Source organism: Atractosteus spatula, chromosome 16 (assembly GCF_055471065.1).
Source record: "Atractosteus spatula isolate fAtrSpa1 chromosome 16, fAtrSpa1.hap1, whole genome shotgun sequence".
NCBI lineage: Eukaryota > Metazoa > Chordata > Actinopteri > Semionotiformes > Lepisosteidae > Atractosteus > Atractosteus spatula.
In genome coordinates this window covers 11,663,336-11,689,405 of record NC_142721.1, presented here as the reverse complement: position 1 = coordinate 11,689,405, position 26,070 = coordinate 11,663,336, and the positions used below count along the sequence as shown (strand labels likewise).

Sequence of the window (26,070 nt, the reverse complement as noted above, 5' to 3'; positions counted from 1 at the left end):
AAAATGTAATATGGAAGTCTTCATTTAATACTTACAGAGAAATATGATTGAAATACAGATTAAGTCCTAGAAATGACCCAGTCCATACTTGGGAGTACTAAGGTGAACCATGAGAACCATTTTGAGTTGGTAATGCTTTTCACACAGGTAATGTCAGCTTATTGACTCAATGAAAAAAGACCTGGTACACCTGGTCTCCACAGAAGATCCAGTATATTCAGATATGAAAAGCAATTAATAAACAGTCCTTCTTTACTACACCAACTGAAAGGCAGAAAAACTATCAAATGACTGCAGTCATGAGTATATCACTTATATAAAATCCTCCCATCCCCTTTCAGTAAGCAGTTTAAACCTGGAGAGTGGTGGTGAGCTGGAGCCTAACCTGGCAGGACAAGGAGGGACCAGGTCTAGACAGGACACCAGTCATTCATAGGGTACACACATACAGTACAGGAGGGGGCAATTTAGGGCTGCCAAATAACAGCATGTCTCCGGAGTGTGTGAAGGAAACGGAGTACCTGGAGGAAACCCATGCAAACATGAGACAACACGGAAAATACCACTCAGATGCAGATTCAAAAAGTAAACCACAGCAGCTCACACTGCTGAACCACAGCAGCTCACACTGATTTCTATACTATTAGGTAGACTAGGGAATAGTTCCCCCGTGGATGAGATGCTGATCCATCACAGGGGTTATATCCCCCCACAGCAATCCTGGTGCCCACTTATACAGCAGGGTTAACTGGAACAACAGGGGTACAGTACCTCCCTCAAGGTACAACAGCAGTGTCTGCAATGAGGACTCGAACCCACAACCTGTCAGTCATGAGTGCAAAGGCTCACCCACTATGCTGTGCCACCCTCATAAACCACCTTGGCTTAAAAAACCAGTGCAAATATTAAAGCAATTAGTACATTATTTATTTTCATTTTATATAACCCTGTGAATTAAAAATACATTAATACAAGAAGTTTAAATCTATTGGATCTGTTTTGACCTTTAGCCAGACCTTTGACCTTTTAAACAATTAGCAAGACCATAATCAAGCAATGGTGTTTTAAGACCAGATCAGTGAACTCCATCTGAACCCAGGTTTTGTGGTTTCTAATCTGAATACGTGCAAACATACAGCTTACAAATATTATGCAGGGTTTAAGGTAGCTTGATAAAATATTACAAGACTCTTATGGTGGTACACAGATGAGCATCAGAGTTTGCATAGATTCTGTTGAGATTTTAGAAATCCTTTTATGGATATGGAAAATAATTTCTAAATTGGCGAACCGCAATAAGAAAACTAAACAGGAAACCTTAAGAAGGAGCTCTCACACTGCATTTTCATACATTTCATATTTTGACAAGGGTTTTATATATAAATACACAGTTGGTCATGAAAACAAACTTATTAGTAATTGAATCAGCACTTCTATTTCTGTCCAAAAATAATTTTGCTTAGGGCAATCAAGATACTAATCATACATATTTTTCAGACTGACCAATTACAAAACAATTGGCCCATGTAATATGCCTTTAGCGTACAATGTTCTAATCATCAAATACATGAGAAATGAACGTGGAGTAAATCAGAAAATCACTTCTAATGAACCCTAACAAACTCACCACACTTTGTAAAACAGAGTAGCATAAAAAAAGAAATTACCATAGTCAGGGCCCTGAGATGATGATTATGAATTATAATTAATATTTTCTGGATCATGTTTAACAGTGAGCATTCCCAATTACCATCCATGAAATGTACTTTGATTTGACTCATTTGTCATCCTTACACTTTCTCTTAATGTACAGATCTATTAAAATCAATGCCAAGGTCATTGTAAAGCTACCTGATTAATCATGATTTGGGTTGAAGCAATTACCAATTGTTCAATGTCTGTTAGCACATCTTAAAAAATCACAAAGCAAAAAATAATTAACAGGAAGGGATAACAATACTGCAAAGCACCACTGTAACAGAGATCATGTCGAAATGGTGATGCACCGTGTTTTGTACGGTTGCTCTTAGCAACAAGTAATCTCACTTGCAATTCATAACATTTGATCTTTACAGAAACCACAAGAAAGAGGTGATCCTGAAAGGGTTAAGGTGGAAATCTTGTTTTACCTCTGCTAATGCCTTCAGCTACCCTTGCACTCTCCAGTACAGACACACATATCATTTCTGTTCTGTGTTGCTTTTAAAGTGCTGAAATTCTGATTCACTACACACCCACTCAGTAAGTGTGCAGCACAAATATGGGTACACAGCAACCGTGTTTTTTCTGCTCTGAGTATCCTACAGTGTGCAGAAAGCAGACCTGCACAGACAGAGAGAAAGGAGCCACTAATACCCTGCTTTTCGCTTTTTTTCCAGAACAGTTTAAAATGAAAGAAAATAACAGTTAACCAAACATTATTAGAAAGCTATTTATTTCAGGTAAGGGCCACGATAACCTGGATCCTAGTCCAGACAAGGTCAAACTATACCTTGGATGTGTAACCAGTCCATTGCAGGACATGCACACAGGTATAGAGAAATAATTTGGTAATACTGATTAACCAAACAATCTGTGGAATGTGAAAGGTAACCAGAGCACCCTTAATATGAGAACTATCATATCAAATAGAGCATGCAAGCAAGACACCCCAGTCCAGAAAGGAACCTTGAACACACGAGCTGTTATGCACCAGTACTAACCACTACTCCACTGTGCTACCCACTTTTGATCACTTAATTTCAATAAAAAATATATGCATTTGCACATCATTCATTAATAACACTGTCTGTATGATTGCACATTCAGAGTGCAGCAGGGATGCTTGAATGTGAAGTGAATGTGTGTCTATGAATGGCTGCTTTGCCCGCTTTATGCTTTTTTTCTGCTTGACACAAGTTCTTTAAATATGAAGTAGAAATATTATTAGTCTATTCCCAGTGGATTCCAAACTGGATTAACCCTGAAGATTTAGAGGAAAAACTATGCTCACTGCATATTGATTTGCTTTTTTCTCTTTATTGCTCTGTATGGTGTATTTTAATCTTTTTAACAGGCATTTACATCTACAGGGGTGCAACCTGTAGTGTATAATAAAATTTTACATCTCAGCAAAACATATGTCATCCAGGTGCAAGGACTCATGCCTTTTTAAAAATTTAAGCCATACTTATTTTCTAACTATAAAAAGGATTAAATCAGAGCAATTTTTCTTCTGTAATGGCTGAGAAGGCAATAAATGTGTATGTAATTAAATTATTCACATTAATACACGTATTACACTGCATACTGATTTAAACTAAAAATGCAACATAGAACATTAATAATGAAACAGAAATTTGTGCCTGTGATGTAAGGCTGAATAATGGTTGTTCATATGTAAAATGGTTTTGTTTTGTTCTCTAAAATAAAAATTAAAAAAAGAATATAGAACATTAATAATGAGGTTTTAATGGAAAATGTGCAAATGGCAGTAAAGTAACAGATAAAAACCAGTAGAAAGAAAATTAGTCACAACATTTATGTGTATAACTCTTGGTGGAGTACAGTATTGATTTTCAGTATACTGGAGCAGATTAAATTACTTTCTGCTTTTACAGAAAAGGAATAACACTATTTAATATTACAGAGAGTTTTAAGGAACATTTTCTGTGTTTCTGTCCTGACAGGACAGGAGAGTTATCTGTCAGGACAGGTATGTTTCTAGATGTAGTGTGTAATTAGATTTGGCTGCTCCAGAAAGGAGTCACATGAGCCACACTGTTAAGTTAGGAAATAGTTGTCCTGCACACACTATTGGAATGGCCACTGCGTTTTTGATGCACCTTGGATTTGAACTCTTGGCCTTATCGATATTATTTCTTTCCAAATGTCTTTCACATAGGACTAACCAATTGCGCAATAAATGAAAACACTATTTCTGCAGACCAAGAACTAACATCAATTTCCCTTCGGGATCTATAAAGTCTTATCTACCTAACCAAGAATCAGACCAGATATTTTTCCTTGTCTTGGAACACCTCCAGAACTTTGAACTGATGACAGCAATACATTAAGGTAGAAAAGGGATTATGTTAAGACAAAAACACTATGCATATTGTGATGCCACATGGGGCCTTCAAGGGATGGTGCCTTTCCTGTAGACTTATGTATTTTTTTCTAAGCTTCCCCCTGACCAAGATGGCAGCTCACAGATCAAAGGTGGTTTAACAGTATACCAACAATCACTGGAGCAAGATCTTCTGTGCATCCTACTCCAGAGATGATAAATGGAGCACTAGGCAGAAATGAGATGGTGATGACCAGGATTCACATCAACAATGAACTCTGTTAGATCACCCATCCTCTAACCTGGAACAGGCTAAATCTGTCTCTCTCTTCATTACTATTATCAGGCTTAAGGGCAGCTGTGCTGCTAGCTGATATTTTTCCTCAGCATGGGCTATTAATTCTTCCCCTGTCCTGTTGGACATTTATTGACTACAGGACAAGACTACTATTAATGTAGTTAATTTAATTTACCTGTAAATAAAAATGTCTCACTTATGTGTGGGGTGTCTCTGTGCTTGGGGCCCCACCTCAATCCCTGTGTCCTTACTGTGGGCCACCTCCCAAAATCCCATGGTCAGACTTAATACATATTGACCTTCCTGACTACATTCATTTTTGGACCCCCAAAATTTTGAAGGTTAATAATACCTCAGTGTGTTACAGCACTGCAAACTTTTTAAATAATGCATAACATATTATATGTGGGCTCTTTCCTCTACCCAGGAGTTAATCTTGATGTGTATTACACTGGTAAATAACTGGAACATTGTAAGAGAACACTAAGCATGAATGCTCGATATTTGCTCATTTCCAAATTTCAAGCACACGTCGCTGTACATTTTTGTGTATGGACAACAGGGCTCTTTAAATTTCTACCAGAAAAAGAAGAACTGCTGTACCTCTGGAACAATTCTGTGCAGTATGTTATTTTAAAGAATAAAAAGTATTCAAGACTATGGAACTATAAAAAAGATATCTACTTCATAAATCGAATGCCAACAATACTGCCAGCCTTGATGTTATCAGCCAATGTTGCAAAATATAAAATAGAGATATCACAAAGTACTGTAGGTGTCTTGAAAATACTTGGTCCTTTCAGAAATGAAAAATCTTCCTCCCCTTCTATTTACAACATTTATTTACAACTCTATTTATTTACGAGTTTTTTAGTTGACAAAACCTGTTGCCGTAATCAGTGGCTGAACATACTGTACACTATTCCAGCTGTCTAATAAGGAAATCTCACAAATCTTCTAATACTTGTACAAACCCTAATCACATTGTACATAAATACACTGGCAACTCTTGCAGTCCAACAGCGGGATGCATTAGATACAGGAGCAATAGTAGCAATAAATACTTCATGAACAACAACATTTTCTTATCAGAATGTCAAAATAATTCTATACTGTTAAGCTTTAGAAAAGTTAAAGTTCTAAAACTAAAAGGTAAGCATAAGCAAATGGAATTGGTATGAGAGGGATGTAATTACCTTGCTCCAAAGTTAGTTCTGGATCCTGTGGGAGAATCCAAAGTATCCCCTGGCTTGGGTGTCTTGTCCCTGTTCATTTGCTGCAAAATTGAGTTCAGTTCACTAATCACATTGGCCTTGGGGTCAGGAGTAGGTGGGCTTTTCACTTCTGGCGGGTCACCCCAGAGCTTTGAGGTCCTTTGTGTTGGGGTTTTAGGAGGATCTGATTGGGCTCCAGGGGGTGGGGGCGGGGCAGGGGGAGGGATCACAAAAGTGTCAATATTCTCTTCAATCAGGGCGTCTTTGTAAAGTGCATTGCTTTTGTTGATTATGGGCTTCATTTTTGGTTTCGGAGGTACGGGAGGCTTGTCAACCAGAAATGCTTGCCCATCTGCATAGACAGTGCAGGTGTCCAGGTTCTCCCCGCCCTCAGAGGAAAGGGTGGAAATGCTGGACACCGTTGAGATAGTGCTGGTTGTTTCCAAGTGATGGTCACTGCTGCTCCGGCTGTCCACCTCCTCAATCCCAGAGTCGGTGATGTTGTCGAAATTCTCAGGGGGGGGCACAAATGCAGGAGGCATGCAGTTCGAGAGGCCAACTGGCTTTTTGCATTCTAAAGTGTTTGTTGCTGCCACTGTTGCTGCCACTGTATGAGGGTTATAGGGTGTCAGTGTTGTGCCAGTGGCTCCATTTTTCCTCTGCTTTAGCAGTTCAGCTAATGCTCCTGCTTGGTCCTCAGGAATATCAAAACTGTTGGCAAACTCCAAAGGGGGTGGCAGAGGTTCTGTGAAGACAAACTCCTCATCAATGTCGACAGAAGCCAAAGGAGGAGGGGGAATGCGGAATGGCAACACTACTGGCTCATCTACTGAACTTATGGTGATGATGGTCTTGGCAGGTGTGACAGTAGACTGAGGGTTCAAGGCCGGTGACTTTGTCTCTGGGGCTGGCTGGTTAGGATCTCTCAGCTCTGCTGGAGCATTATCTGGAGCCTCTTCTTTTTCACCTTCAGCGAGACTGTTCTCCTCAGATTTAGCTCCATCCACGGTGTGAACCATTAGCAACCCTGCCGATTTCTGCTGTGAGGTATCTACAATGTTGATCAACATGTTTTTCTTCTCCTCTGGCTTCTTGTCATCCTTTGCTGCCTCTGTTTCATACTTAGCCTCCGTCTCCTGCCTCCGCAGTCCTCCCCGCTGGCCTGGCCGGCTCATGGTAGCTGTCACAGGGAAGGTGGTCTCTATGTTGGCCCTCAGCTTTGTGTCAATGAAGAGCGGCTTATTGAGGTCAGGCTTCGCAGGCTCATTCTTTGCCGGGGGTGGCTGCGTTTGCTCTTTCATGGCCCTATCTCTTGCAGCAAGAGCAAGAGCTAAGGGGGAATTGGGGTCCAGAAGTTTACCTGTCACAGGATGCACGTAATTCCCTCCATTTGAGCTGTAGTTTTTACTGCTCACTGCACTGTTATCTGGACTATCGGTTTTAGGAGTATTTACTGTCCTGGTGTTGCTAGGTTCTCTTGGATGACTGGGCTCTGGGCTGCTGAAGGCTGTAACATTCCCTCGAGGAAGTGCGAGAAGGGAAGGGGCCATGAGGTTCCTCAAACCTTCGTTGTTGCTAAACATTCCTTCATCTATGGATTTGGAATGCCTGAGCCTTGGAGCAGGTGTTGGTCCAATGTCCTCATCACCCAAGTCAGTGGAAAGAAATGCTGGAGAGTTCCTGCGGGCCTCTAACCTCTTTTCCCGGTCCCTTACAGCTCCGGCGATGGCCGCTGCGAAAGGACTGCTAAAATTCAGGCTATCCTCGGGCCGCAGCTGCCCAGGCTGCTCGGTCATCTGGGTGTCAATTTCCATGCTGCTGCCTTGACTGCTCTTCCCACTGCTGCTGGTCGATGGCTCCTTGACAATAATAGTAGGAATTGGGATGGAGCAGGTCTTTTCAGGGCTGTCCTCCACGTTGGACTGTTTTACCAATGTCCCCTTCCTTCTGGCAGGTTTGGCAGGCACATAAACAGCTTTGTTCCCCACTTTCCCTACTTCGGAATATGGGTTTTCAGGCATCTGGCCTCTTCGATTTCTGAAGTTCTGCTGGGTAGAGGCATTTTGCTTGTATGATTCGTCTGCATCATAGTGTTCTGAATCTTGTCTGTAGAACATTCCCTTATCTCGCCTCATGGTACCAACGTTTTCTCCTCTGTTGGAACCTGGGCCTTTGGATGCAGAGTTCTGGGTGAAGCCGGGTCGAATTGTGCCATATCCCCGCCCAGTGGGGGATTTGGGTGTGTTGTAAGGGGGTGAAGGTGGGGAGGTGGCTGGTGGGGGAGGAATATCTTCTGAGGTGTCTGGCATTGAAAGGCTCCTGGTAAATTTCAGCAAAGGAGGGGTCAGAAATTGTTTTTCCTCTTCTGTTATGCCTGTGAAAGAAAAGAAAGCAGATATTCATCTCATCCAACTCAGTGGCAGTTTCGGCAAGCTGCGGTATCTATTTTCAAAACGTTTCTGCAAACCGTTTTAGAAGTCTTATTTTAGAAAGTATGCTCCTGTCGACCCCCATTGCTTTTTAAAGCACGGCAAGAGAAACGTCTGCTAAATATAGATAAATACAAGAAGATGTCCATGTTTTAAATTTAGTATTGAAAAAGACTGAAAAGCCATTACCTATACTGTCTACAAATAGCCTAAAGACATTTTGGAAGAGTTTGAGGAACACTGGAATAATGAAACCATGAAACACATAGGAGTAAATTCTACATGAATAACTGCTTCAACAATTATTTTAAAGCAAATGCATAATTACGTGATAATTCTCTGCCTAGAACTTCTGATTTGCATTAACAAATGCTTATATTGATTTTACCACTATGAAATTTTTGCAGCACAAGAAAACATGGAGCTTAAAATAAAAAAAACAGTCTAACAAAGATGTTAAAAACCCAGTATATTGATCATCATGCAACTAAATTATATATTTTATAATTAATTATAATTATAATTAATCTTTTAGATTTACAACATAAAATGTCTGAATATAGACAGCAGTATTTGTAGTTACAGTATTTCTGTGATTTCAATATTAATCGATAGATATACAGGGACTACTAAAATATAACTTTTGCAATAAAGACTCAGATGGTGATATTACAGTATGTTGATGTAAAATCAGCAATACAATATTCACTGTTAGTCATAGGGTATACAAATATGTGAGTAAAGACTGGCACTAGATCAACACAGAACTGTAACTTAAAACAATGGATATACTAGTTCAAATATTTAAAAGGTCTTTTAAAATCCCTTTCAGAGGTTCCTGAAGAAATAACTAGTGACTTTGTCAGTAATGAATAATTTAATATGAAGTAAAATATGTTTTGATGCACCTGTACAAATGTCTACAAAGAGATTTGCAGAGTCCATCTAATGGACTTCTTAAGAATCAACAGCTAAGAATATGAAGCACCTTATACCACAAAGGCTTGTGGGAGTCATTTGGAAGCTACCTAGCCATGTTGTTGAAACTGATACCCTGGCTTCTTACAAAAAATGGATGAGATACAGTACTTGGATTAATTGGCCACTAGCAACCAAATCAGCAAGATGTGCCAGATATTCATAAAATATAATATATATAAAATCAGCCCTTTTTAATTAAATTTGCCATAAATGTTTTCCCCTATGAGAAATGGTTAGACTGTAATTTCTGGACCGAAATGGGTAGCCATTCAGGAGACAGAGATGCTCAAAATTAACCCATTTTGGATATCCTCATCACTGAGGAACACATGACAGTGATTCTCATACTGTTTTAAAGCTTAGCTCACGTCTTTTTTTATTAATGTTATATGTAATGACACCCTTCCTATGTTCTTTTTTAGCCCATCATTAAAAATGTAATGGAAAGAAGTTAGGGAAGTTAAAATAATAATTGGCAATTTGAATATATTATAATTCAGAAATTATTGTACTATTATACTACTGTAAAAACGAACTGCATCCCTAATGACACATGAATAAGTCTGTACATATAGTTTTCTCTGCTGGGATGTAGAGTTTCTGTGCCAGAACATATTACCTATTGATTTCTGTCTGCGCATGGTACCTCGAGGCACACCCAGGTAGGCACTTCTAGGACTTCCAGGGACTGTAGGGGGCATCACAGGGACACCCTGTCGATCATACATGGACTGCAATAAGAAAGAGGAGATAGAACATCCACAGCTCTTGAATTGACCTGTTAGTTGTTCTGAGAGATTTCCAGCTTTCCTCGTCATATTACAAATATCCATAATTTAAATGGATTTGAGAAAAACGGGAAGTAGGCAAAATATTGTTTTCTCTCATTTTAAGTTTTGACTGTAAAGATAAAGTATAGGCAGGTACACTGATGATTATCTGTTTCAAATTTTCATTCCACTAAAATGAATAGCTATTTCTAGTTTTGCAATAGCAGAATGACACAGCTCAAGTGTTTGGATTGAGTTGGCTAAAAGGTTAAAAAATTATAATCAATACAATGTACAAGTGCAAATATGACTTTAAGAAGTGACACCAAAACAAAAATGGAGTAGCAAAGTTATAGTTAAAGTTATAGTTCTGAGACTTTTTTATGAATACATTGTAAGATATCCACATCTTTCATTAAAACAATTAATCAGTGCTGTACAGGACATCGGTTTAAATACCAAAACATACATTGATAAGCACACAGCAGCAGCCAACATGGACATTTCCAGCAAAGCAAGGCATTATACCTTCATCTGCAACAAGCAACAGGCAGTGCTACTCAAGGCCGGCATGTTCAGTTAAAGTACATTAAATTAGATGCTAAATGCCAAATGCATTCCAATACATGCATCTCAAACGTAATGCTTTAATTGATCAAGCTGCAAGTGAAGACTAATTAAGTCTACTTACATTCATGTCCGTTGAAGCTGTGAAACACCTACTGGATGGTCGCTGTTTAATCGTGGCCACCCTCATGTCCACAGACACGTTGTCTCCTGTTCGGCTGGGTTTCTGGGGTGGCATTATTTCATCCACTTTATCTGCAAAAGAACACACACCCCTCTTCTGAGTAAATGGGGGAGTTAATCTTACAGAATCATGTCCGTCAATGAACCATCAAGCCAAGGAATAAGGATCCTTCCCAAAATGCAGATTTAAAAAAAGAAACAAAAAAAAGGAAAACTGACATTTGAAAACGTAAAAGCCGTGCAAGCTCTTTATTTTATGTCTTTTTGCTGCTGCACAACATGCTTGCATTGTTGGAAAGCCACCATGCATTGCATTTGATGATTACTTAGTGTGACTTGAAAAACAATCCTCTTCTTCAGACCCTCAATATTTGAAGGCTGAGCATCTACACAAAAACGAAGAAAAGGAGTTCAGTATCTGCAAAGTGTTCTGTCAGGCATTAAAGGAGAATACTTCAAATAATCTCTATATATGTGAATTTTTAATATATCCTGGATAATTACATTAAACATTGAAATGCACTTGTGGGACAAATACTCTGTAGAGAATATAAACTGAGAGAATTCCTTGCATTACTTGTTTCCGATTGCTTAATGCAATATCACGCCTCACTGTGCATGAACCAGAACCATTAAGAAAAGTGGAAAATGGGAGCATATGTCTTATAAGTTAATTCAGTATCCAAGGTGGACTATACTTCTTTTAAAACAGGACATAGTCTTTGTCATTTCTTTAAATGCTTGTATACCAGACAATAACTGACCCTAGACTAGAAAAGGCTGTCCAAAGGCTGTTATGTTAAATGTTAACCATTTTCTAAAACATGTTTCAAGCTAAGGGCTGGTTTGCTTGTTTACTCCTGTTATCCACTGTACATCTTAGTATTCATTAAAAATGCATACTGTCTGGTACCTCAAGAGCTTACATATTTGGGTTACCACTGTAAAATGTGCAGAACAAACTACCTGTCCTTTCCCAGAATTTAGACCAGGTGTGGCCAATCTTGGTTCTAGGAAACCACAATCCAGCAGAATGTATTGGTCATCCTTAAGTTATAAACTTCAAAACACTTGGAACAGTTTCATTTTGACAACGTAAACAGGTGCTTTGTGAAAATAGTGTACCAACAACACATGGCTCTCCAGGGTCACATCTAGCCACTCTTGATTCAAGTGAAAAAGTTAGCTTACTGAATTGCTTTAAACTCACGTGTTCCAAGGCTTTAGGAATTGATTTAAGTGTGACCTGTCAGGCCTGTTGGGTTGTGGCACACCAGGAGCAGGGCTGGCCACCCTTGTTATAAATGGTATAGATTGATATTGGACACTGAAGAATGCTGACTGTGTGCATGGACCTGCTTGAATTACCTGTGTGGCGAGAGAGTTGAGAGGGTCAGTTTCAGTTTTAAGAAAATGGGCAAAGGCCTGGATTTGAACATTTTTTTCCAAAAATAAATGAGAATACAAAGGAGCAAAAAATCTTTTTAGCTATAAATTTGATATACAAACTCAGAATATGGCAATAATGGGAGTTTTCCCCAACCTCAGGAAGGAAAAACACTTCTCTGCTTTAAAAGGCCACTCAGTGACACTACAAACAGGTACAGCAGATATATAGATTTATATCTCACTGTGGTCTAAAAACTCAAGCGTTCTATGGGCTTATGTACAGTATAAAGGAAATACATAGATTCTGAAAAGTGCAGCCTTGTGCACTTTTGTGTTATTTTGGAACAGAAATACCTATGGTTCAAGTATCCCATTTTATTTGTGTGTAATGAATGTATACATGTATCAGTATAAGCTGTATCTGTACACTAGATCAGTGCTTTAATAATAAATTAGAGTGGTAGGAGTGGTTGAAAGCAGTCATTCAGTGACATGTTAAACTGGATGTGTGTCTCACTACACTAAATAGTAGTGTGCTTATTTGTAATAAAAAAGCTTAAATATGAGGACTGCCACAAGTTTAGGAAGGCATTGCTTAACATACACTTAAAAAAATAATATATCTCTTGAAGTGTAAATGTGAGATTAATCACGAATTGAAAACTCAGTAGAAGCCACTTTCATGCCACCCTGCCTCTAAAGACATCCTAATTGAGCTTTACCCCTTTCTCTTGCTTTTGAGCTGGGCTTGCAATCTTCCCATCTTCCTTTGTGAATTCCAAAAGATTGTGTCAGGATTTACATTCTTCTGCACTGCTTAGCACACAAACTATCAGCGTCAGAAATCTAATGTGACCTCCATTTTACACTGCGAGATTAATGATGCTACATGTCTTTGGCATGCTGTATAAAGCATACATTTCAATGCCTCAGTCGCCAGCTCTTTCAAATCTAATGGCATGTCTTCTTTTGAAAAGGCAACTACCCTATTTGTGTAAGTGGTGGAGAGAATAGTACTAAAAATTTGGCTTTGATTTTGCTTTCCAGGTGGGAATGTTTCTATATTAAACAAATGCGGCACTATTACCATAGCAACATCTTGGATCTAACTGAGTCAGTGCCTCCTCAAGTGGGCCCAGATATTGTTATGTCTTTAAAGAAAGAACAATTTATCCTTTTAGAATGAACACTGCCTGAAATTACATATTTGTTATAAATTTGTGCAATTCTTTATGAGACCCCTTTTCTTCTGATAATACCCTTGTAATTTTTAAAATAGAAATTAACATCCCACAGAGCTCTTGTGTATACTAAATCATTGTGTTCATATTTTTCTAATCTTACATAATCCTTAAGCTTTATTGCCAAATAGTTCTAATAATAAAGCATAGTAAATGTATAACATTCTGACAGAAAATCTCCAGTTTTGTGACTAATACACACAAATTAGTCAAATCCATGTGTACACAATCTATGTACATATATATGTAATTGCTCACAGTTTAGTCATGTTAGTAAAATATAGCCATAAAGTTCTCTTTAAAACATTTGAAACAATAATACTTCAATCTAAGCTTAAATGTCACGTTGCTTTTTTATGCTTTGTATACTAAACTGTTATGTCAGCTTTTTATTTTGATGAGTGTATTTCATTATAATTTGTTAAAATAAACATGCAACATGTAATTGCATTTCACACAGACATTTATAAAGATGACACTTTTTTTGCAGTTAACATACACAGAACCCTGAAACCCCACAACCATTTTGATGATACAGCGATGTTCTCATTGTTCATTGCTTCAAACAATATTGCTAAGAAAATTGCTCAGATGTACTGTAAGTATACAACAATGAGAAGGTTATACAAAACATTGTTTGAAAAATGCCTATTGAACTTACCACCCTTCTTTTTCCTCATGGTGGCTTGAAAATAAAAGGGAACAAGCTGTAATTCTAACCCTGAGAAAGCACAAGACTGCCAGGGCATAGGTGTTACCAAAAGACCTTAGTACTTAAAGACACTTAAAGTGAGAAAAGGTTTATGGGGAAAACTTAGCATATACTGTATTTTTAAATAAAGTCATGTATGTATAGATTTATAAAGAAAATACTGTAAGTGATCTTGATAGATTCTGTTAACAATTAGTTTTACTTCACTTTAGCAGTTTGGACAAAATGAATCTGAAATCAGCTTTGGACTATCCCCTGTTTGTTTCTGATGTGGAAATGGAGTATTCAAATAAGCCTATAATAGTGGCATTTGACTCAGCAAACATTACCCTTAACAATCCACTAGAGAGCAAGCTACTGTGAATGTTCTGAATCACAGGTTAATGCTGTTTGCATTACCTGCATCTAAGCTTAGATTTCCCAATGCAATCCTACACTCGTAGACTTTTAACATTACTTTATATTTTCCACTCCTGTATTGGAAAATATATCACTTTGTAACCTGTTTGCAACATCATTCTGTGTAGAATTTAAATTATTGGTAACTTACAATCAGGAAATTGCTTGTGGTAGTAAAATAAGTAAAAAATTAAAATTATAATCAACTATTGGGGGTAAATATTGCTACTTCACTTGTGAAAATGGTAATGTTGTCTGCTAGTTGTTAATTTCTATGATGTATCATCAGAAATACTGTATGTATATTCAACCTAGAATTTGAAGAAGAATAAAATTGGTATATCAATAGATAGAATTAAAAAAAATTGCTTCTTAATACCAACTAAGCTGGCAAGGTGAGAAACATACAAAAAAGAAACATTTTTCTTTTACAAATGGATACAAATGGCACAGAATACTTGAAATTGTGGATTTCTGCTTCTTAGACCTTCCAAACCCACTTGGATTTTGTTGTAGTCTCGGGATGGCTGAGACAGATTATTATTATTTTATAAGTGAATAAAGATGTATTTATGATACATTCTCTGTGGTAAAACTTAAGTGCTACATGGGACATGGTTTGAACAATAGCATAAGAAACATGTTCCCCAAATAATGGAAATGGAAAATCTTTCTACACTGTATACTACATGTACTGTAGATAAGCCACCTCTCTCCATCACACAAATGTAAAGAACAGCAGCAATAAAGGATCTCCTGCTGACATTGTCTTCTAAAGGCTTCCAAAAGTTGCAAATGTTTTTGAATTCTGTTGAAACAAAACTACAGTACGTCCATTGTAAGAGCACAGTAAGTAGAGACAGACCACATTTCCCTGAGACCAACAAACTGGTAAGTAGCTTGGTTGCTTGGTGTTAAAGAGAGAAACTGAAGAAGTCAGGAGTTTAGAGGAGAGCTTAAGGTTTTGTTTTGTGTTTTATCTCAGAGCTGTGAATGTTTCTGTTGTTCCTTGACCCCCCTATTTAAAGATCCCTGTTATGGCACCCCTCGTTATATAAGATATAACTCTTTTTTTAATGAAAGGGCTATTACCACTATAGACAAATAAAATTAGGGAAACTGTGTTAGGAAAGCAGGTAGCAAATTGTTCATAATGGACATTTTGGGCAGGTGCATGATTCAAATGAGAAAAGCAATTGATGGATTCATAAACAAAATACATATATTTTAACTTAACTGAGTTTGTTTAATTAACATGACCTAATTAGAAGTAGTAGTACTCTCACAGATTTTAAAACTAATCTGATGAAGGGGAGCTTTCAAAATGGAGTATGATAAGCATTTAGCAAACAATGTATTGTAGCTATAGGTCAGGTTAGCCAATGATTTACTCTTGTGTATTTCTCTATATATACAATATGATATATACTGTATATACAAGCACAGGAGGGATGATAGGCATGCAGACGTTGCTCAAAAACATGCATTCTTAGTGCCATATGCAATTTCCACACAACATCAGATGGAAGAGTGTTGCAGCTCTCATAGCTTTATGCTCACAACTGTCCAGCAAGCCTCTGCTCAATGATGAGGCTTACTCAATTGTATACCATCACTTAGATAATCCTGGTCACAGGTGGTTAATAATGTAGCCAAGGTTAAAATCGCTAATGTGTGGGCTATATGGCTTGGCCCGCACTTCAGACAAGCTTATTTTCTGGTGGAACAACCTGGCAGTCTAGTACATCAACTTAGTTGCTGGTGGGTTAAATGTCTAACAAAAATAACTTCATGTTGCAAATAAAATTATCGTTCCTCAAAGCCCATTGCAGTTTGCATTGCAGTTCTCATCATACAGTAATAATGATGTAAGAAGGCTCTGTGTTATTTCTCTCTCTAGTTTGCCCTGGAGCAGACACATAGCGTTTTAATGGAAGGCCACTGTGCTAGTAGTTATTCTTCAAGTAATTTTCTTAACTTCATAACATCACAAGCATAGAAATTAAGAATTTATTAGCAGGTCATCAGACATTAATATTTAATTCCTCTTAATGTGACACCAATTTCCATTTCTGTCATTTCTTCCATGAATTTTATTTAAAAGCCAATAATTGAACCTTTATGCTTGCAAGGTCTGTGGTTAGCTTTAAAAAAAACATTGTAAGCAAAATGCTATGGACCTGATATGTGGAAAACTGAATAGCCCATACAGGGTTATGGGAAATCTGGATGAGATTACAGTTAAAAATGCTAAATTTTGCAGCCTACAAAATGGAGAAAAAACCCTGCTGCTTACCTTTGTCCACTGATGGGCCAGATAAAATTTTGAAATAAAAAAAAATAAGATTAGGGAGGTAATCAGAGTACAAAGGGACAAAAAGCAAGTGTTTTTTAATTGTTAGCACAGATGAAACAATTAAAACTGTAGCATCACTCAATAGATGAAGGCTATTATGCTTTTAGATGAAAAACCGCATCGACAGGATTGTACGAGGGTGCCCCATGATGCAAAGCATGCACTTTTTATGACTCATCACTCTCTCCATGCGTGTTACATAAAAGCTAGAGAAATGCTACACTGTCTTTTGGCTGTTTTAACCTTACAGCATGCATGGTTTTCCTCTATTTCTTTTTAGCCACAATCTTGCTTACCCAGCTCCTCAAGCTCTGAGGTCATAGACTTAGAACGTAAGGTCAGTGCTGTGGTAGGTGCCCTCTTTGGAGGTGGAGGCGCTTCAGTAATGGAGCGGAAACAAGGAAACAGGGAAGGGGAGGAGATGTTTTTTATCGCATGAGAAAAGTTCACCGCTTTCACTATTTTCTGTTTTGGCCTTTAAGGGTTTCTGTTTTGTGAGAGTACTCATAGGCCAGTTGTATTGCTCATGCATTTGACAATTAATGATGGGAATACTACACATAAAGGATTTGTTCTTAAAACGAAAGTGGCAGCTGGGTAAAGAATTAAACGGCTTCTGAATGTTGCAAATCTATTTAACCTGAAGGATATTCATTCATGGCAATCAAGGTATTCCATTTTATGTAAAAAGGTAGAGTATTTTTTGTGCTCTGTGAAATTCCAGTGATGATGAATTTTTCTGGAGGTATCATTTTAAAATTGTAAAAACATTTTGCTTATTAAAAACTGAAACCATAATTGCTCCAAACTATCAACAGAAATCTGAATTAAAGATACAGTAGGCTTATTTTTTTCTCCTACATAAATATCACCGATGCTTTCTCAATCTGCACCACACACTAAACAGCGAAGCCATTTGATCGTCTAAATAGTAGCTGATCCAAACAAAATACTATTGTATTTAAATTTATACTGTAGGCAAAAATGTAATGCTTTATTGTATTCACAGATACTGTACTCAGTAAAAGTGATGGATACTCTCAGTCCTGTCAGATGCCCTTTCAGATTGTAATTGCAAAGAAAGGTACTGTAAATAACAGAAGCACATTAAACAGGAATGTTACCTATCAGTGGGCACGATAGATCAATCACCTTCTTGCACGACAGACAAGAGGGTCAACAGGCACTATTTACACTAGGAGAAGGTTAGTAGGTTCTATTCTGGTAGGTGTTTTCACATTAACACTAATTCTCAATAGGACCGTCAGGGAAAATGACACACTAGTTAAAGAAAGCAGAAGTAGGTACCAGATGTGTAGATGATAGTGTTAAAAACTGTCCTGCCTTCCTCCTTCATAAGGAAAGAATTATTAGAATGTGCTCATTATGCAGATCAAATATAAAGCTGCAGAATTCCATTTAAACTTTAATTTTAGTCCTGATCATGCTGGAAGGTATGAAAAAAGTATGTTATGCTAACATTGCAGAAAAGTCGGGCAACATCAGAAAAAAAGAATAGCCACATTTCACCGAGAAGAAGGTAAAGCATTTTATTTAAAGTATAATCATATATAATGCCCACGACTGACATATACATTTAAGGTTTTTTGAAGTTTAACCACATAAAATTCTTTATTTTCTTTAAGCTGACGTTGGTGCTTGTGCATGTATCCATTAAAAATTTGACGATGTTCATGAAACTAGCTGGGCACTCTCATAGCACTGTCTGGCTTAAATATTTGGTACTATATTTATTTGGTCATAAATAATATTTGGTACATTTCCAGGTATTTTGAAATATTAATGAAAAGCAAAAGTACAAATGCTTACCTTTCTTCCGGGCTGTATCTTCAGGATCCATATTCCTGCTGACTGTTACCACCTTGAGAACCAGGTGACTACCCCCCTGGCGTATCATGTTGACAACTTGTCTGTGTCCGACTTTCACTACATTATCAGTGTTAACCTGCAAGGCAAAATAGAGAAGCTAGGTAGATAGACAATTATTAAATAATCTGACATTTGTTTTCAAATATATAGTTAAAAGTATCACAATACACTTTTCATTGTAGCACTGTGTAACTCCCATCATCATATTTAACAGTTTTGGTAAAAAAAAACCAACAGAAAAAGTATGTGATACAGTAGCTTTTTCATTGTGAATTTTTCAATTCAAAGTTCCTCCTCTATGGTTCAGTTCATGTTTTGTGTTTTAGAATACTAAAGATCAAATCAGGCATGTGAAGGCACATGGGATTTAGTGTTCTGAGCAAAAGCCATCTCTACCATTGAAAGATGACATTCCTGTGACATTAAGCACCTTTTTCCACTTAAAAAAATGTTCAAATATTATGCAAACAAATATAAATAGATGATGTTATGATTGGTTGAGGTTAGTGCCATTATAATGATATAAACAATTAAGTTCATACTAATATTAATGACACAAAAGTTAAATTAGGAGCGACAAAGTATTTTCCAACTAAAAAATACAATTCATGAATTCCAAAAAGAGGCAGGTAATTTAAAATAGGACATGTAACAAAACATTTAAGTGCTTTGTCCATATAAATTTGTAAAATACCTTTTGTATGAAGAGAGAACGATATTTGACAACTGCTGTGTGTTAACACAAATATTACAGATGAGTAGAACACTCAATTTGTTTTTTGCTTGCAGTTTATTTTTCATAGAATCCTTCCTGAAACATCATATTTGTGTAAATAAGCAAGTGTGCTTTGTAGAACCAGAAATTTCCAGCCCAGGAAAAAATGATTTTTTGGCTCAAAATCTTTAAGGTACAGTATATGTAGCTGAATCTATCTCAATTTGGAAGGCATAAGAACAGGTCATGGAACATTGTAGGTCATGGAGCAGCAGAATTTTATTTGTGTATAAATCATAGGAAATTACACTGATATACATACAGATTAAGGAAACTAAATCCACTAATGTATTTTTACAGTGGAATTTGATTTAGGTAATCAAAATCCTGTAATGCACTGTCCAAATGTATTCAATGTTCTTGAAATTCAACAATAACACCGCTAACACTGGTCATTTACAAAATAGGCTATATGTACACTGAATGACATTTAAGAAGCATCATTGTTTCCAACGTTTATATTTTTTTTTGGTAAATTCACAACAATATGGGATTTTAAGTAATGCCCAAACTTATTTGGGCATTGCAAAGCCATTTTTAGGGGTGAAAATTGCCACTCCTTGCCATCCATCTGGCTACGCCTCTGCCAGCATGTGAACTAAAGTATGTATTGTATAACTTAAGCCTATTAAAAAGGATTAGAATATTTTCAGATTCTGTCAAATGGTCAAAGATTAAGGCAAGACATAAAGCTGTACAACTGCATCGCCACCACTGAGTGCCTCGCTATGCAGAATATTGTTCTGAAACTCTGTGCTATGAGATATACCCACTTGGTTCATCTATACTTGTACCAGAGTGGGTGTGTCTCCTTTGGAAGGAGTGTCTCATCATTCAGTAAAGGCTAAGCATTAACATAATTAGCAGTTTGTTCATAGAGTATATTGTATATATATACACTGAAGCTATTATAATTCATTCTGAACTACAGATTGTTTCTTATTTAAACTTATGTTTTAATCCTCAGCTTTTCTTCAGATATCACACTAGCTACAGTCTTCCTTATCAATTTTAGACCTATATGAAATCTTGCTAAAAATCACAAATAACACTAACAGTAACAGTTATTTAAACAATATTGTAAAAAATCCTCAAGAAATGTTGCAATTCAGATCTGATCACATGATATCTGTGGTCCAACAGTAAACATAGGAATACATGTTTTATCTTAAAAACATGTTACAATATGTTGTTAATTGGCTGAGGAGATTGTGACTGAATAAGGCTAAAAATCATGTTTGAAAATTGTGCTGTCTAAAAATATGTAGCAGAAAATCACAGAAAAACAGGACATACTTCAAAATTCAGCTGTACCACTCAAAAGAAAGTTATATTAAAAATGTTTCTGGTTTACATACTTAAAAAAAACCTCAAAGCCATAATTTTATCAACTTTGTTACTTTTGGAAATTTGATGTAATACTAAAGATACCTCAGAGGAGTACAAGTAATCTGTTTTATTTGCTATGAAATACAAGGTTTACAAATGTATTTGGAATGCTTTTTATGAAGTTCCAAATAATATATTGTTGGGTGTTGGCATTCAGGGAAATGTGTGCATCATTTAAAAAAAAGAGCACTCTAGAACAAATTTTATTGAATCCATAAACTTAGAATTAATATATAACTATACAATTCAAATTAAATTATGTCATTTTAAATTGTATAATGCACTTGTAAGATCTCATTTAAAAAAGTGGTCACCACATTATAGAAATAGATATTACTGCTCTAGAATTAATCTAGAGAAGAGTAACCAGGTAGGTTATGGAGCTTGAAGTATTATCCTAAACTGACAGGTTGAAAGAACTGAACCTTATTAGTATTAAACAGAGAGGACTACAAAGTCAATGAAGTGTAAAAAATCAACAGTGAAATTTGAGCCAGAGAACACAAGTCAAAACTTGGAGGTGCATTTACAATGTAGAAAAAGAGACTCTACTCAGAAAAGGGTTGTCAGGGGAGGTATGAAACAAGCTACACAGCCATGTTGTTTAGGATGATACCCTGACGTTCTTAAAGAAACAACTTAGAGCCAGTGAGATCCTTAGTGAGATCCTTGGATCAATACGCTACAGTCACTACATTAACAAATGGGCATGACAGGCCAAATGGCTTCTTCTCTTTTGTAACTATTCTTGTAAAGGTTTTAAAGAGTTGAACCAGGAAAGATAACAGCACAGTTTAAGAAGAAATAGCCTGGAACACTACATAGTAATGTAGTAGTTTTCAAATATTAAAATATCCTGAAAATCGACAGTTACTCTATTTATACAGACAAATTCTAAATGAGAAAATAGAGTATCTTCCTTCTGGAAGATGCTGCCTCTATTTTCTTGTATTCTTCATAGATAAGGACACTTATCTCTTTTAATGTATGGAGATCAGTATGATTTCTAAAAGTATTTTTACAGAAACACTATTTTGATTTACTGTGTCTTCCTTTATACAGTATATATATATATTATCACTACTTTCTGTAAGGTAGTGATGTGCACAATATTGCTTGTACTGCACCTGTACTGCACCTGTAAGGCAAGAAGACTGTGTGAGAGAAAATTCATTTTATGAGAACCTGTCTCTTGTATTGCAGATATCTTCAATTTTGTGTTAGAAAAGAGAAACTCGTGGCATGGTCTTCAATTTACAGAGTATATATGGCAAATCTGTGAAGCATTTTATATAAATATATGATTTCTAACTGGTTGTGAACTTTCTGTCAGTGCCAGAAATCTGACTAGGATTATAGGACTCTTACTCCAGAAAGACATCAGAGGCCAAAACTATTGTGAAACATGGTTCTTACCTTCCTCAACCTTTCATTTTCAGACTGATTTCTAAATCTCTCCACTCAATTACAGGTTTCAGTCTTCTCCTGGATTTCATCTGTTTAGACGGATATATTTGCCTCATATTCCTGGAATTCCATTCCTGGAATGGAATTAATCACTACTTTTTCTTAGAATGAGAGCTGCAAAGGAACAGCTCCCTACTCAAAAATTAGGACTACTTTAAAATGAACACAAAAGTAGGTTTAATTTTTGGGATTTGTGCTGCACATTTACATACCTTCATAAATGTGTAAACCATGTTCAACATCACAACTCAGTATATTTGAAAAAGCTCTACATGAAAAACACACACAGCATAAGAAAGAAATGATAGTTCAGATATCCTTATCAGCTATTGCTTGTGTAACTACAGGCTGAGTAACTACTTTATCATTACGGTGATAAAGAGCACCATGTGTTCTGCCTCTTAGGCTAAGGCAAGAGATAAGAAAACTACCTTCTTTACCTTCTTTCCTTAAAAAAGACATATGAAAGGTAAAGAATCTTCACATTATATACTCTGAACTTGGCTTTCCAATTATTTTTGAAAGAAAATGAACAACTGAACTATAGTCTTTAAATGAATAACTGTACAGGCAGTAGAGTTATACTGTACGCAATTGATCACTGAGTTTATTTTCCATTGTATTAAATATCTGAGGCTATTTGTTTTTTATTTCTTATTTAATTATGAGATATATTTTTAAACTTAGTATAAGGGCTGTGTTTCCCAGGTTAAAGACATTTACACTTTGCTAATTATGAAACAATGCCTGAGCTGCTTTTCACTTAACATCACAGCTTCTGAGTGTTGTCCCTCAAACATTTATAGGTGACACTGACCGCTAAGCCTAGAGCCTTTTTAACACACTTTTCTGTCCAGAGGTTAAGGTTACGAATTTATTTGCTGCACTAGTTACATCTGATATCCATACAAGTTACGCTTTTCATAAGACTGAAGATGTTTGATATAAAATAACCACAAGTAAAATGTTTAAAATTATATTTAATAATTATAGCCTCTTAACCCATCTATCTTGTTTGGTTGCTAACTTGTCTTGTGTATCTGTAATTGTTTCTATTGCAGTAAATATTCTAGCATCTTCTATCTTTATAATTCCATAAGAATGTATGCAGGAATAGTATTATTCAGAAGGTTGAAATACTGAAGTATGCCCTATGTAGAGCTGATAAGAAAGGTATTTAGAGTGATTTCATCCTTTGCTGAAGTCATAGTAAGTTTAGGTTGATAGTATGTATCTAGTGAAATATGTCTTCACTGTATGCTATGTAACTCTTTTTAAGCTATTTGGAGTCTTTCAAAAGCAGTTACTGTACACTACCACCCATTACCAGCCAGCTAGTGGCCAAAGAAGAAAAATTACTATGTCCTGTGATTTAATTGTGAAGTCGGGAGATGACTTTGTAATTGCTCTATATCTTATTATGTTCTTCAGGGTTACCCTAAAGAGTCATTAATCAAAGAAATCGATTTGCAGTTACAAACTTTACAAGCAGCCTTTAGAGTCTCATTCATAATTTGTACAAAACTGTACCTAATAAATTCTGCATGTTGTATCATTGAGACACAATGATAGCACACAAATGAAAATATGCTTTCATTTTTTCAGGATTTTTATTTTCTTTAATTTATTGTCCATTTGCCCATAATATTCAGATTTGGATTTTCTCTAAAGCCATTTCTACCTGAACCAAAAGATAAGATAAGTGATAAGATCACTTTATTAGCCATTTACAATTTCTTGCATTAGGAATTTGTCTTTTCGCATACCCCCAGCTTGCTCTCCATGAAACACACAGACAGGGAGAGAAGCTTGGTGTCAGAGTGCAGGGTCAGCCATTTATACGGTGCCCCTGGAGCAGTTGGGGTTAAGGGCCTTGCTCAGGGACCCAACAGAGTAGGATTCCTCTGATGGCTGCGGGATTTGAACTGGCAACCTTCCAGCCACAGGTGCAGATCTTTAGCCACAGTGCCACTGCTCCGCCCCAAAATGCTGCCGTGATAGCTCTGGAAACCTCTAGGGTATGAGGTCTGAGGTATGAGGGTATAAATTCATTTTTTTACATTTAAAAAGGCTTTGTTACAGCAGCGGTATGCACAACTGACATGATATTGAAGTGATAATATTAACTTTACGGACAACAAAAAATTCAGTCACAGTCATATATTTTTTATGTGTCAGAGGACTTATCACAAGTGTTGTATGGCAGTGCAACTACTCCTTTTTAAATGCAGGCACTCTTGTTGGTATCTCTGGGGTTGATGTCTTGGGGATTAAGTTACCCATGTTTTTCTCTATCACACTTATGACTGAAATATTACAAGGTTGTCAATTTTCCACTTGCATAACATTGCCCATTTACAACCCTGTGACTTGTAACCATCATACAAGGCTTCGTCTTCTCTAGGCTGGATTATCTCAGTATGTCCAAAATTCACATGCTAGAATTTCGACCACGTCTCAGTCCTGCAAGCACATCACTCCTGTTTTAGCCTCCTGAATAAACTGGCTTCCTGCCACCACAAAGATTTGATACAATTCTGGTTTGATTTGTGTCCACATGATGAGGCACAATACATTACATAAAAGAAAAGGCTTTCCACAGTTATTCAATTTTAAAGGTCATGTTTCATGTTTTGCCAAATGGTCTTAAATTAGTAATCAATATACTCTCTTAGATTAAAACTGTGGATTTGGTTTATTCTGGGCCAACTCTGTACAACATGTGACCTTTCTGTACAGTTCAGACCTTTGGCCAGTACATAAAATGATAAAAGGATTTAAAACTAGGTGAAATTAAATGAGCCCTCCAGCCAGTTCGACCGTATTATGGAAGCCATACCCAAGTGCTGTGAATTGTTCTGTCAAGTAATCTGCACCCCTTGAGCTACAAAAGAATGTTGAGTGAAGCTGATACTGTAACAAGAAAAGACTTAATGTGACACAATGCTAGTGAGTCAAACGTGAGATAAAAAAAATACAGTACGCCTTTAATTGAGAGAAAGGTTACATGAATAAGTCTTTGTAACCTAGGAAACAGCCAAGAAAGATGATGTCAAATGAGAGCAAGAAGATGTCGACTAAAACTAGCAACAGCGTATGGGATCTCACACAGAATAGCTATAAAGGCTGGGCCCTGCCATTTACCCTAGTTCTTTTAAATATAGGTTTTATTTAACTGTCAGGAAAGAGAGCCTAAAAAATTAAAGATAAAACTGTTTAGTCTCATAAGAATCCTAAATTGTTGGCTAAGTAGAGCTGAATGCCAATGACAAGGACAGAAAAAAAGGGTTTAGCTGGCCTCTCCATCCTTGTACTAGGATATTTTGTAAACCACCATGTCAGAGAATAGACAGTGGCAAAATTATAACTCTTCTATTGCTAGGGGTGTTTCAACTAAAATCAAAGAAAGTGTCTCAAAAGAATTAAACATATTCTTAAATTTGTAGTAAATGGAAGATGGCTATTTATACTTTCTGCCATCTTCTCTTTACTGTATATGTTTCTAAAACTGTACATTTCATATCAAATATATATACCATATATATGGTATTATGGTGTACTAATTTGGCATCATTAATAAAGTTCTCACAAACCAAACTGTCCTGTAAGCTAAGGGGCTGTCAGACCCTGCTGTGATTATCTGAGGAGACAAGCATCACATTTGAATCTACCACAATTGCAGTTTTCACCTCCACCGATATACTGTAGTAACTGTAATGGTTAAGAGGCTATGTCTTCATCTGCAGTGGGTTTAGGATCTGATTGGCACAGTCTGTCTCTAGTAATTCTAATTTCTGTTTCTGAATATTCCATGCAATTGAAAAATGGCACAGGCTGCTAGATCCTCACTCCCCATGCATTTACAACAGTCTGGGATTGTGTTAAAAAATGAGAACAATGTAACAATTCACAACTGAAATGGACAGTTAGCCAGTGACCTCAAAATACACTTCAACTATTCA

At 36.7% G+C, this 26,070-nt stretch overlaps 1 protein-coding gene across 1 annotated transcript in view; it reads right to left on the bottom strand.

Moving 5' to 3' along the window:
* shank2b (SH3 and multiple ankyrin repeat domains 2b) overlaps positions 1-26,070 on the bottom strand; it is a 139,067-nt gene that overhangs the window by 11,930 nt on the left and 101,067 nt on the right. The window contains exons 17-22 of the mRNA XM_088935195.1: positions 18,418-18,553; positions 16,884-16,964; positions 13,782-13,805; positions 10,432-10,562; positions 9,590-9,701; positions 5,543-7,934 (exon numbers count right to left, since the gene is read on the bottom strand). Coding sequence (XP_088791321.1) covers positions 5,543-7,934; positions 9,590-9,701; positions 10,432-10,562; positions 13,782-13,805; positions 16,884-16,964; positions 18,418-18,553 — 2,876 coding nt within the window. The remainder of the gene's footprint in view (positions 1-5,542; positions 7,935-9,589; positions 9,702-10,431; positions 10,563-13,781; positions 13,806-16,883; positions 16,965-18,417; positions 18,554-26,070) is intronic.